Genomic DNA, 21551 nt, shown 5'->3' with positions numbered 1-21551 from the left:
AGAAAACACAAGCAGTCCGATGATCATTGAGGTTTTAAAGCTGCACTAATCAATATTTTTATGATAACAACAAGTGAAATGACTATGTGTAGTATAAAGGAGGTCGTTCAGAGTGATGAACCCAGCGATAAATAACGCTCAACTCTGCAGTTCCTCTCAGCTCTACAGAGCATTGTTCAGCTCGTTGTTTGCGTTTTATGACCTGCAGTTTCCATGTTTTGATTCACCATCACGGCTCTCATCAACCTCATGAATCAGATGTAGCAGGCAGCTGTTGCCAGTATATACTGTATGTATATTAAAATAATATTGGGCTTATTGGGCTTGGAAGGCAGCCACAAACAGGACTACAAATAAGTACTATTATTGTTTTGTGTCTGCTGAGTGTTCAAGAGGCAACTGTTTGCCAACATATCACAATATCAACTTAATAAGGTGGCATTATGCCAGTTTTGTGTTTACACTGAAAAAAAGACTGTAAAATATGCCATGAAGTATGACTTCCTGTTTACAGTAAAACACAGTCATATTTCAAAACTTTTATTTATATAGCATTTTTAGGGAATTTATACAGAATAATTCAGTATTTCATATTAGAGTCTGTAAATGTACAGTAAAACAACGCAATATTTAATGCCATGTTTTACAGTCTTTTGCTCTCATGGTATTTTATCATAAAATCTAAAGACATTTTAAAACATGGACTAAAATGCCAACATTATATGTGAAATCATATATGTTATTTATTATGGTAAAATTCTGGCAACAACTGACTTTTTTTTACCATAAAAACAACAGTTTCTTTTTTACAGTGTACCTCAAAAAATCAATTCGTAATGCCAAATTTATTTGGAAAATAAATGTAGGTAAAATTCATACTTGTTAACATATATTGCAGTTTACAGACTGATTTCCTTGTTTAGTTTACTGAGTTATGTGGACAATAAGAGATAAATACCAAGTTACAGTTCATATTACTGTAGTTTTTACTCTCAAATTAACTGGTTTAGATAATAACCCTAAACTGCTGGCTTGTCTGATTATCTGATAATAAACCAAGAAATGTTCCAACAACTGTGTTTTGAGAAGAAAAAGATACAAAAAGTAAAGTAAGAAGTAGAGTAAGTGTTCCCAGATGTCCTGTCATTACCTCTTTGTTCTCCTCATTGTTCAAGTGGTTGACAAAGTGGAATGACATTCTCCAAACTCTGCACTTGTATCTACAATGGGATTACCCACTACTGATTCTAGCAGCGTACTATGAGAGTCATTCAGATTCTAGGCAGATTATGTAAACATCATGCAAAGAGATCTGCTATTAACCTGCAGTGTCACACAGCAAATGTGGGTCTGTCACAAAAAGCAATCAGGATTTGTCAACTTACCACATATTCAAGAGATTTATATGCATGTGTTACTGTTAATCCTTTAAAGACATAAAAGGATCATCCATTTTATAGTAAATGGATATTTTTAACATTTTACACATGCAACACATTCACCTAAATTGATGTCACCTTGTTGAATAAATAACAAATTAAATGCACTTTTGTGGATCAGTTTGACCTCAATACAGCAAATACATGTTAGTTAAATATCATTTTGCTTCATTTAACAAACAAACGCCTCCTGAAAACAGTCCATGAATCAGTAAAAAATCCAGCATTTGCCTTGTCAGCTTCAAATCAACTGAACCAGATAGACACCAGACGCATTTGACTATTTATGAAGTGTATTCTGTCTTTCTTCCCTTCTTATCAATCATTAACAATGGGGAAAGCAAACTGAATTTTAATAAAATGTCAGATAGGTCAGATAGTATCAGCAAACTCTTGTTTATTTCCCCTCCATGAATCATTTTCATTCAACTTAGTTTCGCTTCATATTTTTCCTCTGTTCATCCACGATACCCTTGGCAGTAGCTTTATGCTTGCCCCACAGTTTGAGAACCAGGTCTTGTGCTGCAGCCAGACGGCGAATTAAGTTTTTGGCGGACCCAAGAGAAGCTGAGCTGTAGTTCATAATTTGTTTTTGTTTGTTTTTTAAACTTGAAGCTTATGCTCATCAATCTCTGCTCAGTTTTTAGCATGTGTTATGATCTCTAAATGCTTCTTCAGAAATTCTAATAGTCCATTAAAACATTTCTGGGACCCACTTCAGCTGTAAAATTGTCATCCATCAGCATAACAGTCAGCAGTCATCCTTCATCCCTAATCACAGCACCTGCTGTGCTGCTTTCTCCACTGCTTCATTTGTTATCTGTTGACCAAAAAAATCACAGTTTGTTTTGTTTATTTGTTTTGTTTGTTTGTTTTCTGGATTCATCCACAATTGATGCTTTATGACTATTAGTTAGGAATTGAACAAGCCCAGGGGAATCCTTCCCCATGACCCAACTTATCTTTAACAGCAATTCCTGATTTGGATTTGTTGTCATAAATTTCCGAATACCAGCTGGAACAAATTAATTAACATGTTTACCCAAGTTAAAGGGTGCTCTGTCCAGCAAACCACATGGACTGTGCAAAACAATAGTATGTGGTTTCACTATCTAATATATAGACAATAAACTTTGGTTTAAGGACACAGGTCCAAGGAGAAAATCTCACTCCAACACCTCAAATAAGAAGAAACCCTAGCACAGCTTCCCAAACAATTGTGCTTTTTTTTCCCTGGTTCAAGAGTTCTCACTCCTAACCCTCACCTATCAAACCCCAGAGCAGCAGATCACACAGAGGAAAATACCAATTTAACTATCCATGAGCCAGATGTAAACTCCAGGAAAGAAATCTACTGTTGTCACCCTAAGCAGCACTGAACTGACCTCCACTCAGTACTTGAACTTGATCTTTTATTTTTTTGTTCCATCCAAATCCATCTGTAAGTCCATTTGAACTGTCCTTAACCGCAATTCCTTAGAGATAAAATTATTAAAATTGAATTTTTTATGAAAAACGATTCTTCCAAAAATATTATTGTAATTATGAACAAGTGCACTCATGGCAATGAAGAGAGTGCTCTTGATATCCCTCTGAAAATTAGTATTTAAGGTGAATGAGCTTGCTTTGAAAGCCTGTTTTGATGTTTTGATTATGTAAAAGTCTATCAGAGGGAATATCAGCTTTCATAGAGTGCCACATTAAAGATTTTGTACCTAAATTTGTACCTAGGTTCTTTATTAAAGTTCACTGACCACCAACAAGGCCTAGACACACTAGAACAGTTTCTTAATAACAAAACCAGTGAGAACAAACTGGGGCACTAAAATGGCACCTGTATTTTTGTTGGTAACCTAAAAGAAAAAAATGTATGACTCACAAAACCCTTCTACCTTTTCAGTATTTCTGGTAAATGTTATATTGATATTTACTTTGGACAGGAATAATCTCCCCTCTATTAAGTTTTTACAGTCTCATAAGTGTAAATTTGCCTTTGAAGAAATTAATTTTCTCAATATAAATAATAAAACAAAAAAGACGGTGTTTGCTCCTCGCCTCGTCTTATCCCTCTTAAGATGTAAGTCAACTCATCAGACTAAGAAGAGCATGTGATGTTCCAGAACAGTATGATAAAAAGCAAAGTAGAGAGATGTTATCCAAATTGAGAGAAAGAAGTACCAAGAAAAAGTGGAGAGAAGTGGATTCAAAGAGCAGACTTATCTCTAAGTTTAAAAATCCTCCAAATCTAAGCCACACTTTATTTACTGCACTTCATTTATCCCTAAGATCAATCATGACTTTAAAACATTGGCATATTATATTATATGCAAAAAAACGCAAAACCTATCTATGGTAACTTTCAAAAAAATATATTCTTACAGCATCCAGTGAGCTCATAACTAAACTTCTTTAAGTGTGGATCCTGCATTAATTGCCAATATACCAACAATCTTGTAACCATCCTACAAATGAAAAGGCCAATAACATGAAACACTTTACTACCTGTGATGGTAGTATGGTTAATGGAGATGTTTTGATCATTTTCTTAGCAATCTGAAAATGTCCTGTGAACGCTGGGAGCTTGTACGATTTCATCCTACCAGCTCTGACGAGACATTTTGTAGATTTTCTTTGTGTGTTGATGGATGACTTACATGTCCAGTAACTCTGCTCATTTATAGGTTTTCTGAGCATTTTCAGGTGCCCTCATCAATCTTCATGAAATAAATGAAAGTGACAAATTACAGTGTAAGTTCTTAACACCTGTCAAAGCGAGAGTAACACAGGTCCTGTATGATTCAAAAAATATAGTTGTGTCCTTTAGCTGCTCTTGTGATAACAGCTTTTAATGTTCTTTATCACAGCTGTAATGAAGTCTGACTTGGTTTGACTCTGCTGTTTTCGATTCTGCCTCCCATAAGCAGAAATCATTCAGCCAGATTGATTGCTTTGGTTTCATAGTGCCTTTTTGAAGCAGCACGTCCAATTCAATTCTGATTTATCTGATGCTATCACAGATCTATCAGGAGCATGCTGCTCCTTCCACATGTTGTGGATACAACAGCAGAGCTTCTCTTAATGAAGAGCAAAACAAGCAAGAGATTGGAAGGGATAAAACACAACTGAATAAATTCCTTCGCAATTGATTTTTCCACCCGCTTAGGCCTCTGTTTTAAACTGTGGCAGATGGAAAAAACAAAGTAATGAATGCCATTTACCAGAGAAATAGCCCTACTGCTGTGTTTCATACCTTGTTGCATTGTTTAACTACTCTTTCAGTGTTTTCCCTAGCAATTCATTGGTTACTTAATCTTGATTTTACAATGTACTGGCTTTTTTCTTGGGGTAGCATACATCAGTTTATTGATTTGAAATATTTGCTTATCTGGGAGATAAATACCTTCCTGACCTGCAGTGTTTCGCATTATTTATGCACAAATATTTATATTTCTGACTCAGACTGTCGGTGACTCACTGACTCCCTAATTAATCATAATTATTTGTATGTGAGGAAATTCTAACTCTTGACATTTCATGCTGCAGCTGTTCTGTGCAAAACCGATGCAAATTTATATATCTGTTTATGCAAAATACAGCCATGGGATTATCCAAAATGCTTCACAAAACACTCCAGAATGCTACAGAGAAACTGAATACATGCTGTTGTAAGTGGCCTGGCTTGGCACAACTTACACAATTGCAAACAATTACCTATACCTCTAGTTAATCCAAGTGAACAGGTGAGTCGTATATATTTTTGGCACCTGAGAGTCCATTTGCCATGTCCATTTGGACACCATCAGCATGGTTGAATTGTTCTTTCATTCTGCAGTGTATTGCACCTGGATTATTGTTAGGAAAGGGCTCATCACCACAGTGACTAAAAAGGCATGAGTCTGACCAGTCAATATAGATGTTCATAAGTTTTTATAGTACAAGCAGTTTGTTAAACTTCCATAGTGCCAGCATTCAGGACAGTGGGTGGTAAAATGTTTAAACTGAATACATCTTGTTGTTATGTAAACGCAGCCGTCTGTTTTTTATGCTTATTTTTTGTTCATGTATAATTACTTTTTTCATTGTTGTTCTTATTATTTTTTCCTATATTTATGTATATTATTCATTTAGTTTAACAGTATTTACTTGCTAAATGAATATGAAACAGCTGCTTTAGGTACTGGTCAGACAATGAGACACGATTCAGATCGATGTGTGTGAAATTTTATCTTGTGTAAACCATAGAAATACAGCGACGTTTGCATCTGTGTGACATTCAAATAAATGAGCTGACTGTTTTTGACTAATAACACATGTTGCAAAGGTTCGTGTGGCAGTGGCAGATTAACTTTCGCCATCAGTATAATCTAACAAAATCACCAGCTATTATCTGGAAATGAGATAAGGCCTGATAAGATTTAAAAGCTCTTCTAAAGCGCTGTAAAACAACACCGTATGATCTGTGTTAGAGGCCAAACAATGACATTTAAATGAGAGAAAGTGTTGGTCACAGCAGGTGATCAGCACCCAGAGTGATGGGGCGGCTCCAGAATGAAAGAGAGGACAACTCCATAAAAGCAATCCTAACTCTAACTACTGATTATTTAAGTGTTTTGGCGGCCATCCCCTTTAAATAGTAGCCTGTTCTGTTGTCAACTAACTCACTGCAAAAAGCAAAGTTTTGAATATTCCTACATATCGCAGTTGTAATGATGTTTGGCACATCATAGCGGGTATGAAGTGTCAAACATTACAACAAAGGAGTCAAAGAGGCTGCCAGGAGAATGTCATCTCTCATCGGCCGACAGACAGTGAACAGACCGAAGTATGAAATCATTTGTCTGGTTGTCTGACAGCCAGGAGCAGCAACAATAACAACGAGCCCTTTGGTCAAATCTTCATCGCTTGTTCATAATCCTTCATACTTCTGACTCTCTGTCTCCTGTGCTTGCAGTACACATCAGCCTGCCTGCTATGAGTTTTCAACAACAACAACAACATGAAATAAAGTTTTACCCAGGAAAAACTGAACTCTAAGATTGAGTTTGGGTGTGTAAAGAAAAAATTCCATTTTTTTAAAATACTGCAGGCATGATTACAGTAATAACTCAGTAAAATCAATTACAAAAGTTACTGTTGCTACGTCAGTCAAACTTACTGCTCTCACGCAGCACATATTAAGTTCATCATAACAGTGGAAGATTCACCTTGGAGAATTATTTTTTTCAACAATGCACAGGTTCTTGATTTTACACATAAACAGACAAAAGAAGGTTTATCAATTTCTACAGCTATATTTTACCCTATAGCTACCTTGCTCATAATTGTTAGCTCCTTGAGTTTTGAAACAAGAACCCTGTAAAAGGGGTCTTGATAGCTAAATTACGTAAATTGCTGTCCCAGCTAAAAAAAATTGCATCCTCACAAGTTGATGATTTTTGATACTTATAAAACATGGAAATAAAAAAGCAGCATTGTTTTTGTACTGAGGGTAGAGCTAGTTACAGTAGTCCTAGTGTACATACAGTACAGTACAACCATCCCTGGTATGTTTTAAGATTAGTTATTCAGCTGCTTAGTGTCGCATTAAGCCAAAAAACCACTAACGTCCCATTTAGCCCTCCACCAACTTGAATGGGGATAAAACTATTCGACTGTGTGGCCTGACTGTTAGTCAGACCTGCTGATGCTTGCAGATAAACACAATGTTTTATCTCTTACACTTATTTCTAGTGGGATCAGATTATTTCACTGGAATAAGTTCGTGCAAATCATGTGCAAAGGAGGTCCATACAGTTTAGAGTCTATTTAATTAATTCATTTAATTAATTAATTGCAGTCTGCATCATGTGTTCTCACTTCTACTTTGTAAAAACAAAAAGGCATTTTTAAAGAGGATTTGAGCAACATCACATCCTTACCTCTCGCTGGTATTTTTCATGCAGAGCACAGGGCTTGGTCTGTAATAATACCACAGCTCTTCAGTTTGTGGGTAGTAAGCAGGAGGTAAGTCTAGCGATTATAGTGCTTTTCAGCATGAAGAGCGGGAGCTTTGGGCCAAAAAAACAACAGCTAGAAAAGTGGAAAACCAGCTCCCACCCACATCTGTGCAGAGAGCAGCCCTCAAGAGGTACAAGTGGTCAACAGTGCATGGGGCTTACCTGTCAAGAGTCTCATTGTGTCGAGAATGCAGCGGAGAGGAAACTCAAAGAAGCCAAAGAGGCCAAACAGCCAGAGAGGAAGAGAAAAAAAGAGTCATTTGACAAGTGCAAGTATTTTAGTGAAAATTTAAAGGATCAAAATCAAGCCCCCATGCTCGGTTAATTTTTTAAAGTGGTTCTTGAGGAAATCAGTTTGTGGAGGGCTTTGGTTACAAGAGTAGTCCCTTATGCAGAATATGTACTCATCTCTCCTCCCTCCTATTATCTCCCCTTGTTTTTCTCTCAAAATGGTGCCAGTCCTGCACCAGCGAACACTGTTTCCAATCGCTTCACAACACTCTAGTTAAACTTGACATATGCATCCTCTCCAGAAGACGATTTCGCTGTCTTTTCCCTTCCGCTTACAAGCTTGTCCCAGAAGTCTGTGTTTTAAAATCAATTTGTTCCACTACACGCTGTCATGACCCACACTTGGACAGTGAGTCAACCTTGGATCCTTCCTGGCCCTCGGATCCCACTGGTATGGCTTTGTTATGCCCAGTCTGAGTTGCATAGATAGTAGGAGTCCTATCTCTCTTCCTCTGCCCACCTGTTACAGTAGCCATTCACCTGTGTAATTGGATTATTGGAAGCCTGAAGTAAGCCAAAAACAAAAGGAGTTAATAGGGAAAGAAAAAGAAAGCAGCAAAGACTGACACTGACACTCATTCACCATTACCTAGAAAATAGAGACCTAACAGCTAATAGTGCTGTAATTGGTATTTTTATATTAAAATGGATGACCATGTGTATGTGAGAGGGGTCACTTGAATCATGACACCACGACTTCCACTCAGCTCTCCAGAGCTATTTATGGTCTTTCAGTTCATTGTTTTGGTTTCCGGGCTGCAGCTTTACTGTTTTGGTTCACTGTATCCGCACAAACCACCATCATCCCAATTGGCAATTGCCAATATATTTGTACAAGTTTGTGTGTGTGTGTGTGTGTGTGTGTGTGTGTGTGTGTGTGTGTGTGTGTGTGTGTGTGTGTGTGTGTGTGTATGCACCTCCTCACTGGAGTTTCAGCTGTAGATGTGTGTGAGCAGAAGGTTGGATATAAACACATATTTTTTATTAAACAGAAACTTTCTGATTTCAAGTTTCTCTCTTTTACCAAACTAAGAATAGCATAATTGTCTTGTTACCTCAATGTAAAACACACTCCATTTGACAAAAATTCAATGTATTATGCATATCTATGTTTTCATTAGTGTATACGCATCTGAAAATAGAAATCATTATGTATACCTTGGAATCAACCTTTAATATCTACAGATACAGCGGGTCCTTTTTTATAGAGTCACCATGTTGAACCGTCATGTTTCTACAGTAGCCCAGAACGGACAAACCAAACTAGGCTCTAGTTGGGGTGTTTCAAGTTTGCTGCACATTGTGTAGTTTCTCCCTCTTGCTTGGAACAGGAAGGTGAGTGGAGAGGCCATAGCATATATCATAGCTGGACCAATGTTCCCACTAAATCCTACACACTGGTCCTTTAAGTCACTGAATTAGATGTGAAAATATCCTGGCTCTACGGCTGTGTTCCTCTCACACATTCTTTGATGGATTCAACCAATCACTGATGGGTGATATAGTCGTCCAGTCGCCCATCACTAGTATGTTACCTGCTCAGCACCAAACAGCAGACAGCTAGTTTGCGACTAGCTGGTGGACATAATGGAGCATGTAGCAGCTAAAGAGCCAAATATTTCCCTCAGGTATAGACTAGAATCAAAGCTAAAAGGTAGAGTGAACACTGGGTTTGGCAGATGGCCATAAAGATGCTTATAAATGAATGCTAATGTTGCTCTGCTGTGTTTATCTCTATTTATCTATCTTGTGGATGTGTAAATAAGCAGCTGTTTGCAAAGAATTATCACCATATCAACATTAAAGGTGATGTGAGTGATGTGTTTACAGCCCTCTAGGGCGCAGTGGAAGTAACTCAGTAACTTTCACATTTATCAAATGCAATGAATTGTGCTGAGGGATTGTCAGAAAACACATTAAGTAAATATAGTGCACTAAAAGATACAGCCAAAGTCAGATCAGGGAGCTACTTGTGAAAGTTGCAATGAGTCCACCTTGATGGTTGTGTAAAACCAGAAGTTATGGTTCCATTAAAATTGTATCAAAAACTATATCATATCATGACAACTACCTTTTAAGAAGCTCATCAAGGTCTCACATATAAGAGAATGTGATTTCATAATTATTGAGCACCGATAGCTTTAATGCATGATGGCAATTAATTGCCTCTTCTGATCCATGTGGACTTTGTGGTGTTTTTAATCAGCCACTATTTGAAAAGGAGGCCCCGCTGGTGCTGCCACTCTTTTTGTGCTTTATTTCTGGATCTTTCTGATTAATAGTAGGCCGTATAAAATTAAAGCTTTGTCTGTGGAAGCAGAAGCTAGACCGCAAAATGTCGAGGTGTATTCAAAAGCTTTATCCTGTCTTTTTTCGATATGCCAGCTTTCTGCCTCATCAAAAACAGAGAGATGTTTTTGCAATATTTTTTTCTCCTAAGGGTTTTCCATGCACAAATTGAAAATGGGCATTAAAACTGGAGGATGAAAACATAGCTGATGTATTCTAAGGCCACATATCTACCAACACCATTTATCCATTTGAACACTTAACTTATTCTTATCTGTGTCATTTCTAGGTATGGAGACATGGTGCCAAAGACAATTGCGGGGAAGATCTTTGGCTCAATCTGCTCCCTGAGTGGTGTGTTGGTGATTGCTCTGCCCGTCCCCGTTATCGTCTCTAACTTCAGTCGCATCTACCACCAGAATCAGAGAGCAGACAAACGTCGTGCTCAGAAGGTAAAAGTAAAACAATAAAATGTCTTTAGCCTTCCCCTCTGCTCCAACAAGTTTTGTCAGGGTTAAATGAGTGTGGTTGTGCACATGCGTATTGCTTGAGCATGAGGAGTGCTTGCTCTTGATTTTCAAAAAGGCCACAGGATTATTAAATTAATAAAAAAATAATGGAAGAGTGAAGTGATGACATAAAACACAGAGTGGGTGGAAACTCATTAATGCCTGAAAAAAAAACCTTTGAAGGTCTGTTTATATTTTTATAATCAAGTAAAATATAATATTGACAGATTACTTTTTATGAAAAGGACAGAGGACACATTTTAACTTTTTAAAAATATGATGGTGAAAAAGGTTGACCACAATTTTGAATTGTTCCTGCAGTGAGAATCGTAGTCGTTCAACCTACGTCCTTCCACATGTTTTCAACAAAATTCACACACAGGAAATGTGTTGCCCTTCAGACCCAAACTATTCATTGTCCTTCCACATATGCTCACACAGTCCCTAGCTCTCTCCCTGCCTCGCACTTAATACCAAATGTTAGCTATCCACTTACTACACTTACCCAGCGGGCTTGACCTTTCTACAGGTTTAGATAAGAGCGCTATTAAGTTAAAGAGCAGCTGCTGATAGCTAATTGAGGAGAGAAAAATCTGGTTTAAATCCATAGTGGTAAAAGAATCCTAAGCGGTTTTCCTCATTAATGTACTGCTTTGAATCAGCAGAAGTAAATTTGAATTTTGGAGTGAACTCCTTTAAACTGTCCAGTTTGGCTCTTATCAAGTTAAATTAGGGATAAAAAAATAAACAAATGTTGGAGAAATTCTGCAGTAAACAGTCAAAATAGTTCCTGATGTGTTTGAATGCAATTTAAAATGTAAAGTAATTAGTAGTGTAATTACTTTCAATTTTAATTAGGTATGCTAAACCCATCAAAAACTAACTAGCCATGCAAATTCATCAGGTCAGAAAGGAGATCAAGTGTTTCTAATTTAGCAAACTGCACCAACTGTAATCGTGTTCAAGGAAGCTGTTTGTGATTTTCATGACTCATCCTCTATGAAATCTCACAGTACAAAGAACATTATTTACTGCTGATTAATGGTGCAGATTAATACACCGCAGCAGCCAAGGTCCCCCCACATATGCTGGACACTGGACATGGGCATCGCCTGGCCCAGACATTCAGGGGTAACCCAGTAGATTTGTTCTTTAGACCCGGGTAATAATAAAAACAATAATTCTTGATTTTGAGCAGTGAGACGATGGCAGTTCTGTAATTTTGCATATTCAGTGAACAGAACAGACTCGCAGTAGCGAGAGAGAAAGAGAGAGCGTGGAAATATATACAGAAGTGTCAACGTAGTATAAAAGCCTAATGATGCTCTACAGTTCTGTGGTTTATCAGTGGAGTGTATGAACTACACTGCAGACTGGAGTCTCTGTTAACAGATGGATAGATGCAGTGCATTTACATGGGATAAGAAAAGTCTGTGTTATACTCTTTTTATTTACCATCCCTCGGGTTGGCATGTTAATGAAGCTATGCCACATGTGTAAATGTACACATCACTCTGAATATGAAGACACACTTATCGTTATGCTGCTGTGTGCTGCTGCTGGTATTTAATGAAGTCAAATGAAAGAGTCTGACACTGTGCCAGCTGTATACAGGAAATAACATCATTACACATCATTACTGATGTTTTATCCCAAATACATTCAATGACAACTGAATGACAAACATTAATTTAACATGTTTTAGACTGGAGTTAGATGTATTTAATGTACATGTAAAGATGTATTTCAGTAGATTATGGTGAATTCATTATATTGACTGACCCCCAACCGTGACTGACTCCCCAAATTATGAAGCTTTACTCAGTCACTTTAAGTAGTTAGCCATTTGAACTTTGAATTGCCATTGTATTATGGGTTTCGAATATTTCCCATGATGTGGGCCTGTGATTAATGCAACATCTAATAATATGTAATAATTTTTCCTTTCCAATGTTCACATTTTGTAATGTGTAGCCTTTACATGCAAGTAAAAAAACAAACACCTGTTCTATCTATTCTGTCTATTCTAGCCTGTAACAAGGATGTATGATGAAAAAGGATCTGGGCTCAGCCTCTAATGGAGCCTATTATTGTTCCAGGCATTATCATAAAATCCTCAGATGTTACCAAGGAAATGGAGTTATGTTTGTGAAAAAACGTTCTGAAAACAACACCGATGAGAGCAATGAGAGTGTTTTACAACAGTAAATTGCTACTTATAAAATCAAAATAATGAGCTGAAAGACAGCCCAGTGGAATCAGAGTTGGCATCTTTAAGTCTAGAAACCTATATAATGAATTTTATTCATCCCAAACAAAAATTTTCATGTTGAAAAATATATGCACATTTTCAACAGACAAACATTTAAAACGACAGAAGGGTGCATATCTACATTACGTGTAATCTTCTCACACAGTAAGAATCCTCTGCCAAGCCAAGAGACATCAGCTTTTCATAGGTGCTTAATGGACTCTCTGTTCTCATCTTGTCTTTACTGTATCTGGTAAATGGGCGCAATTATAGTTATAAAAGGTTACCAAGACAAGTGTGCACTTGTGAGCTATTTTTCACCGATGTGAAGAAATGGCCATATGTGTTCTTTCCTTTATCCTACAGTAGAAGGTTGAGAACCAAAACTGAAGGAAGAAAAGTAGAAAAAGAGGAAAATAATAAGATCTGTTTTTTACGTTAACCCTATTCATCTGTTCGTTCTCCTTCTATTACTCCTTCTAGTCTCTCCTGGCCTTCCCTTCCTCTCTAGGTCTTATTCGTTTTCATTCTTATCTAACAACAGGCTGCTCCAGGCTCCCATTACAATTATGTAGTCATCTGGGGATTTGACTTTACAAAAAGGTCCTCTCATGTACCCATTGTAGCTTCACAGTCACAAAATAGAAATGGAGAATCTAAACTGGATTTAATGATAGTCGTTCCCTACTAACTACTGCAGTGTGTGTGTGTGAGTGTGGGGCTTAGTGTAAAGTACAGTGTCTCCTCTTTATGTTCAGTCACCCACAGAGGCCATACAATCCCTGATTCTAATGTGCCTAATTCCCTGATCGGAGTCGAAGTTGAAAAAAAAAAGTTCCCCAGAAGAAGACTAGGTTTCTTTTTTTTAATTTCCACACAACTCAGCAGTGCAGCGCAGTCGCCATCGCAAGTGTGTTGAGGCAGTAAATGGAATAAGGTCATACCGGTAATGGGACAGCAAAGTCAAGCGGAGCCATGCTAAAATATGGCAAGCTGTGGAAGAGAAAAAAGAAATGGCTCAAGACGTGAGGGCAAAACAAGACATGGAGCATAAGAGGACAAGAGGGGAAAGAAAACACAAAGGAAAGAGAAAGCAGAGGAAGAGGGAGAAGGACTGCAGAGAGGATTATCAGGGTAAAGGAAAAGAAAAAAGGATCTCGGTATGAAGTAGTGTCAAGGCTCACTTGTCTTAGAGGTGAATATAACATACCCCTTTTCCTGGACTGCTGCACTGAGTCTGTCGGATAGTGGGTGGTAATGTTAAAGCCTATAGACTTGATTTGCTCAGTCAACCAAGAACAGAGATGGTAAAATGGTGAAATCACAGGGAATCCATCATAACTGGGCTTTGGTGTGTTTTGAGGAGGAGGACCATTAGGTCTCTGAACAAGTTGTAATTTTAGACTACTTTATCTCAAAGAAGCTAATCGCCATCATTTGTTGTCCAAAAACTTAAATAAAGACATAAAATGAGAAAACATAAAACATAAATGAGACACACAGTTCCACTGGGTAATATGTTGCTTCATTACTATAAACATGGGCACTGCAAAGGTGCCCTTGAGAACGCCACCAAACTTTTTTTTTATGTGTGTTTTTTGTTTTTTGGGTTGTTTTTTTTTGGCCTAAATTTGCCTATTTGAAATATATATTAAACATCAGCCATTACTTGTAAGTCTCGACTTGAGACTTGATGATGACATGGAGAACACTGAACTTGTGTTGTTATTAGACTTGTCACTAAAAATGTTAAAAGACTAAAAAGATCAAACTTCAGTTCCACACACCAAAAATTCTGAATTTCATCACTTTATACTAACCGCTTCTTAGACAACCATTTGGGATCATTGGACCTTCAGAAGATGAAATACTCTTCACCACATCAATGCAACCAGTTGCAGTGCTCTTGCACTTACATTTGGATTTGAGATATTTATTCTTTCATATTTTCATATTTTTCTTTCCTTGTGTCAAGTAGAGGTTTTGATCAATAAGAAAAGCAGCCAGCGGATGACAGCACTTTCTCTTTCAAATTCATTCACTCTTTAACTGAAGCTACGTAGAAAGAAGCAGTCAAAGGTTGTATCTGTTTGCCCTCCTTCTCATCATTTCACATTCTGTGCACATACACAATCATTATTATTACATCTCCGTACGTTCACAGTTATCTACAATCTGACTGACAATTTCGGAAGCATCCAAACTAATTCCATTACTTTTGATTCACGTCTGTAAAGCAGATATTGCTCTGGCTCTATCCTGTTCCTGAAATGTATTCATCAGAGAGAGAGGAGTAGCAGAACAAGGTTAAAGAAATCTCTCACTTTACATGTCCAGAAGCACTCAAGCAGCTGTTTATTGTATGGAGTCATCCTACAGTTATATCACCTTCATTTCAGAAAGTCCCAAAACAATTACTCTTTCATTTCATATCAGTCTCCCTCGCTTTGTTCAGTTATCATATTTATCTGTTTTTCTCACCTCATTGTAGACAGAGGAGGACATAAGTGTAAAAAGTTAAACGAAAGACTGACTTTCTGTTGATCCTTTTGATGGCGAGCATGCAATAGGCATTCTTCATTGTTTATTTGGATCCTCATTAGCTTTCACAATGTGGTCACTGGTCTTACTGGAGTTGACATAAAATGATGCTAAAAATACATTTAAATTTAGAATTATTTAGTCTAACAAACTAACTACCAATGGAGCAAGAAAAGGCAGATCAAATCAAATATATGCATCAGAAAATATGAAGACTTATTTTACAGATGAAAAATCATTAAATTGTAGTATTATCATCAGCATTATGCTATAATTAGTCTTATTTATTTCTTGATTATAGTTGTAGTTATCATTATTATTATTGCTGTGCTCTCTAAACCCAGGTGGATGCGACAGATTGTCACACACCATTAGCCAGGATCTGCTCGAGAATTTTGCCACTTAAAGGATTTTTTGTCCTTGTCACTGTCACCAAGTGCTTGCTCATGGTTTGATTTGTTTGGTCTCTGTCAACAATATTATAAAGACTACCATTTTATTGCATGATTTCTGTTATGATTTCGCACCATAAGCACACAAAAACAACACAAAACAGCAAATATAGTCTCAAGATACAACTTTAAATCACATCTAATTACATCAATGTGGGATTCATCTGCTTTTGTTTCAGTGAATTTTTGAAAGAAATGTTTTTTTTTTATCCATTCCTGTAGTTTCGTGTAGTCTGTGTATCCTGTTCTCATTAGTGCTACAAACAATTATTTTGACCATTATTTTCTTTATTTCTTTGGTCTTGGTTGTTTTGTCTGTAAAAGTAGAAAAAGTCAGTTGTCCTGAGATGTTGTTTTTTTTCTGGGTTAGACTTTAGTTACAAATAAGCCAAATCCAGTGACATATCTGTGAATAGTGTGATTGTATCTCTCTGGCAACAGTTTGGAGAAGGCTATTTTCTACATGACAATGCTCCTGACCAAGGTCCATAAAAAATGAGTTTGATGTGGAATGACAGTGCCCTGACCTCAACCACATGAAACACCTTTTAGAGTTAACACAGCAAGTTAGGTCACTGCTCTTGTGGCTTAACAGGAGCAAATATCTGCATTAGGGTTGCAAAAATCCAGTGGAAAAGTTAAGGTTGTTATAGCAGCATATTAATACCCACGGTATTGGAATACAGTATTTTGGTGGGTAGCATAATTCAAACAGAATAAGCTCCACAGAGTTCTGTTCTCATACATAAAGAAAGAAAGTCCTGAAAAATCTGAAATCATGGGAGTAGAAGCAGTGCAGTAGTAGCTGTGGAAATTACTACAGAGTTTGGGTGATGAGTTGACTGATTCTCACCATTAGACAGAGTGTTAGTCATCTTCTCTAACCTCCCGCCCACCCTGTCTGATGCTTTGACCTCTTCTTCTTCCCACGCCTAGAAAGCCAGACTGGCCAGGATAAGAATATCCAAGTCCGGCAGCGCCAACACCTTCATCCAGTGCAAGCACAACGGACTGCTCAACGAACTGCTCGAGCTGACGGTGAGAAAGACCTCTGACCCTCTGAACACTAAGAACCACTGACAACAAAGTGGGCGTGATGATTACTGGGAAGTTCTTTCAAATGTGTTAATTAAAACTGACATAAAATATCAGCAGATCAGAATTCAGTATGAGACATTAATCACATTATTCCTTGTCAAACATCCTGCTACTAATTATTTCAGTTAAGTGCAACTCAATAGCTTGGAAGAGACAGCTTAACATCAGCAGTATACACACAAGCATCTACACACACACACACACACACACACACACACACATAATGACAAACAATTACTGCCATAATTAACCAAAGGACAATTCAGAAGTCGTTTAGAGGCTATAAAAGAACAGCAGAAGTTGTAGTCATTACATTCTCATTGTTATACAGGGCAGGGGTGATAGCAGAGGAGTTTTGCCAATAATTCTCCATGCAGGCGTTATTAGTGTAATCACACAAAGTACTTTTCTTAGTTGTCTTTCAGTCCCAAACTTGATTTAATTAATGTTTGTAAAACAGACAAATTCAGACAACAGAAGTTGTTTTCACTTTATTTGCTTGTTGTGTTACTGTTGGCGATAATTAGTTGGTTAGTGCGTTAAAAAGGTTGCAAAAAAACTCAAAACTGCACCAGTGAGCAATGAGACAATGGATGACACTTAAATCCCACATGTTCCTGCAAAGGTACAAAATGTTTCTGTCTTTCCTCTCTATAATTATACCCAACTGCACTGTTGTTCTGTTCTTGATGTTGTATTTCTACAATAATTAATTTTTGTGGTGATTCAGCTGCAAAATCAAGTTGTAAACACACAACACTGACATGTATTATCACCTCGTAAAGTTGATAAGTAAACTTGTTAGAAAATAGTTGCCCATTTACACATCCAACAGTCACAGAGAAACATCAGCGTATTTACTTTCTTGCTGACAATTAGATTTAATCAATCATGCAGACAGACTGCAAACAAGGGGCTGTCAGAAATATGCCAGCACCTTACCTTAGCTCACTAAATTAACATGAATATTATTTCTTGTTTCTTGTTTCATTCGTACACAAACACAAATTTAAAAATTGTGGTTTTAGGATGAAGTACTTGAGGTTGCCTTCCAAAAAGTATAACATGAAACTCCCCCATGAAACTTGTACGAATTAAACAAATGACATAAAATGTGTTAATTAGTGACTTTGAGATTAACTTTAAGGTATTTGTGAACCCTGGACAGAGTCAGGCTCACTGTTTACTTTGCTTTAAGTTTCTGTGCCAAGCCGGACAACCCTGTGGTTCTTCTAACTCCATACTGTACTTAATAAGCAAACAAGGAAAATAAAGTAAACTATTTATCCAAATGTCCTCTTTATGAACAGGTTAGAGCTACTTGGACTGTAGCTCTAACCTGAAAAAAATCCTGTCTACATGTTATTACGCTAGCTGGCTAGCTACCTATGATTGGTTCATGTGATAGCATGATATAAGGCAATACTGGGTGATGTAATTAATGTGAAAAACTATATCCACAGGGCTTCCCATTTGTTGTTACTCATTTTCATACTTCAAAAGACTCACACAACAATAACAACGAGGCGTTAGGCATCACTTTGCATCCTTTGTCACTTGTGCCCCACAGAGGCATGCCTAAAGTAACAAAACTTTTCAATTTGAGTGATTCAATTTTGTATAACTTTAGTCATTACAGTATAAGCTACTCGTATTTATTCATTTTCTTTTTCGTCCAGAGGGACAACTCAGCCAAAGAGGGTAAATGGACTAATGCTCGAGCAACTTGAGCCTGGCATTGTACACACCCTTTCTTGCAGACATACAATTTTCTACTTTTTAAAGCAGGCATCCACCACCATGTTCTCCTCCCTTTTTAGAACTTGTCACCATGGAAAAACGTGTTTGGTAATGCATGAGCAAATTGCCTATATCCTTCCCATTCAGTCCATCACTCTTGCTTTCAGTGACACACTCCCAACCTTGCAGATGGTTACTAAAATCCATTTGGATCTAATCGAGTCCAGTGTGAAAGCTCATGGGTGTCTGGAAGTGGGTAGAATTATCATATAAATGCCATCTGTGAGTGCTGAGCGACCCCCACCCTTTGCATGCGTGTGATGAGGCTGCCAGAGTCCTGCCGCATCAAATTATGGTGGTGTCACTACTGTCAGTCAGTCGCTGCAAGAGTCTGGGGTGGGAGTGAGTGGGGATATATGACAAAATAACTGGTTTTCTCAAAGCCTAGTTAGATTAGAAGTTCTGGTCTGCTGGTCTTTTTAGTTTTCCCTGAAGGCTTTTGAATTTATTGATGGACATTTATTTGTTTCGCAGATCACAAGATCATTGGAGGGTGATTTATTGATAACCCTGAAAAGTTTTGTAATAACTTTGCAATGAAAGACTTTACAGTTTTATTCATTTGGATGCCATTTACTACACTTTTACTTTTCATGTCATGGCCAGATTTTTAAATCACATCCATGCAGAAATCAAATAGAACCATTAAGTAGTTCTCATTTCTGCTCACTGATAGATTAGACCATTGTTGCAATATTGACATGGCACTGTATGACAAGATAACCCCTGCTAATGGATGGTTGTAAGTTCACAGCTCTTGAATTGGATGAACTGATTGAAATGAATGAATGAAACAGTAATTTAGTCTGACTATGAAAGTAACATCTTCCTGTCTTTTGAAACAGCAGCATGTTTCCAGAACATCACAACAACAGCATCATGTAACATCATATAAAGCTATATGTCATAAGACAGTATATCAACTATAAGAGATGTCTCATTTACATTTACAACAGCCATCTGATGAATAACACTGATTGAAGGCCATATACTGAATATCACAATCCTGTTTGAAGATCTCCTGGAAGTCCATTCATGTTGAAAACTTACAGTATGAATAGTAGGATATCAGATAATATAGATAAAATGAAACAAAGAAGGTATTTACAGAGCATGGTATTTCATTATTAAGTCATTACAAAACCTGTAAAATCAAAGATGAAGGGTCTGTGTCTGAAATGTCCAAGCTCTGAGGTTCATTGAGCTCTATCTGGTAATTTTGTCAATACTATAAAAAAAAGAACCTGAAATCACAGGACTTTATATCTGAAGTGACTTCACTTAAGATATCAGCGTAAAACACTCTCAGTGAGTATCAAGGTAACATAACAAAATCAGCTTCTTTCTTTACATGAAAAGAGCTTTGCACCTTGACACAGGTCTCCATCTGATTGGGATGTCTTTCACAGGGCAAACACACACATTAAGACATCAGAAGGCGTATTCTCATGCCCACATAGCTGTATTGTTCACGTGTCTTGAATCTGAATAAGAGTCCTTGGGCTGGATCGCCACCCACCCAAATCCTTTGAGTAACAATGTGCGTTGTGAGAAAGAATTAATTTGTTTTCAGTTTTCATGTTTTTTGGCAATTGTGATTACTTTGAGACTAAGCTATATTGGAGCCCGAGCTTTGAAACCAAGTCCCGCTTGGAGAAATACCAAAAGTAACTATTCCATAAGTTTTTCTTCTGTTTTTCCTCTTCCTGAAGCTTCAGACATCAATAACTGCCTTCAGCTGCCTGGAACATCACAGAACACCCAGTGGTATCTACTTAGATAGTTAAGTACGCGAGCTGGCAACAACACAGTCTTAGTATTTATATTGTATTAGTTCATTAAACAGAAAGAGGGGTTCTTTTTGCAACCTGCTTACAAAGGGAATTAAACCAAAGGCAGCAACAGTATTAATGGCTCAAAAGATGCACAACTGAGAAAAGTAATTAGAAACAAATCACTTGTCAAGGCTGAGGGATCAATTCAGACCAAGCAGAAATATGGTCCCTTATGTAACTACATGGCTAGTAAGTGTTTTGAAAGGAAACAGCAGGATTTGATAAAGAATAAACCAAAATAGTTGCTGAAAATGGACGACACAGAATCAGAGAATCACGTCACTGACACTGGATTACTGAAAACAAAGTTCATATCAAAAAGTAATTTCAGTCTTCAATGAGTGACAAGGTTACACCAACAATGCTATTTGTCAACATTCATCAATCTCGTGTGTGTGCGTGTGTGTGCGTGTGTGTGTGTGTGTGTGTGTGTGTGTGTGTGTGTGTGTTTGTGTGTGTGTGTGTGTGTGTTTGTGTGGCTTATTAAGGATACAGAAGAGGATGAGCAGAAGCTGGCTAAGTCCATCTCTCTGTTAGAGAGCCAACACCACCACCTACTGCACTGTCTGGAGAAAACCACTGTGGGTACACTTGAACACTTCTCTATCTTTGATTTAAACATTTTTAGCCCTGGAAATCCACTGTTTACGTTCATGAGGGTGAACATATTAAAGTATTGTTTAAAGATGAAAAAGTTTTGGTAATGACAACTGTAAGATAAACACATAATCAGAAAAACACCACCACACTGAAACCACAAAAGTGTTTTTTTTCTCTTCATTGCTTACATTTCCTATATGTCTTGCACTATATGTACATATTTGTATGACATTTGAACCTCTATTGATCTGTCTTAGGTGGCTAAGCTTACTTTACACCCCTTGCATGCCATCTTTGATCATTACACAAACAGCGTGGGTGTTTGTTTAGACCTCCGCAGGAGTTTTTTTTTTTTTTTTTTGCTGTCAAAAATGTCTATCGATGTGACAGTAATGTTTTCCTTCTTCTTCCCGAATCTTTGCTTCAACATCAGTCGGAAGCAAGGAACAA

At 37.4% G+C, this 21551-nt stretch overlaps 1 protein-coding gene across 1 annotated transcript in view; it reads left to right on the top strand.

The window, feature by feature from the left end:
* The window catches only part of LOC104922298 (potassium voltage-gated channel subfamily D member 3), a 74713-nt gene that overhangs the window by 48414 nt on the left and 4748 nt on the right, over positions 1 to 21551 (top strand). Inside the window, exons 3-5 of the mRNA XM_019267886.2 lie at positions 10305 to 10467; positions 16705 to 16806; positions 20990 to 21082. Coding sequence (XP_019123431.1) covers positions 10305 to 10467; positions 16705 to 16806; positions 20990 to 21082 — 358 coding nt within the window. The remainder of the gene's footprint in view (positions 1 to 10304; positions 10468 to 16704; positions 16807 to 20989; positions 21083 to 21551) is intronic.

Source organism: Larimichthys crocea, chromosome VI, assembly GCF_000972845.2.
Source record: "Larimichthys crocea isolate SSNF chromosome VI, L_crocea_2.0, whole genome shotgun sequence".
Lineage (NCBI taxonomy): Eukaryota > Metazoa > Chordata > Actinopteri > Sciaenidae > Larimichthys > Larimichthys crocea.
The sequence above is the reverse complement of the archived record's forward strand: the minus strand, read 5'-3'. Positions and strand labels throughout refer to the sequence as shown.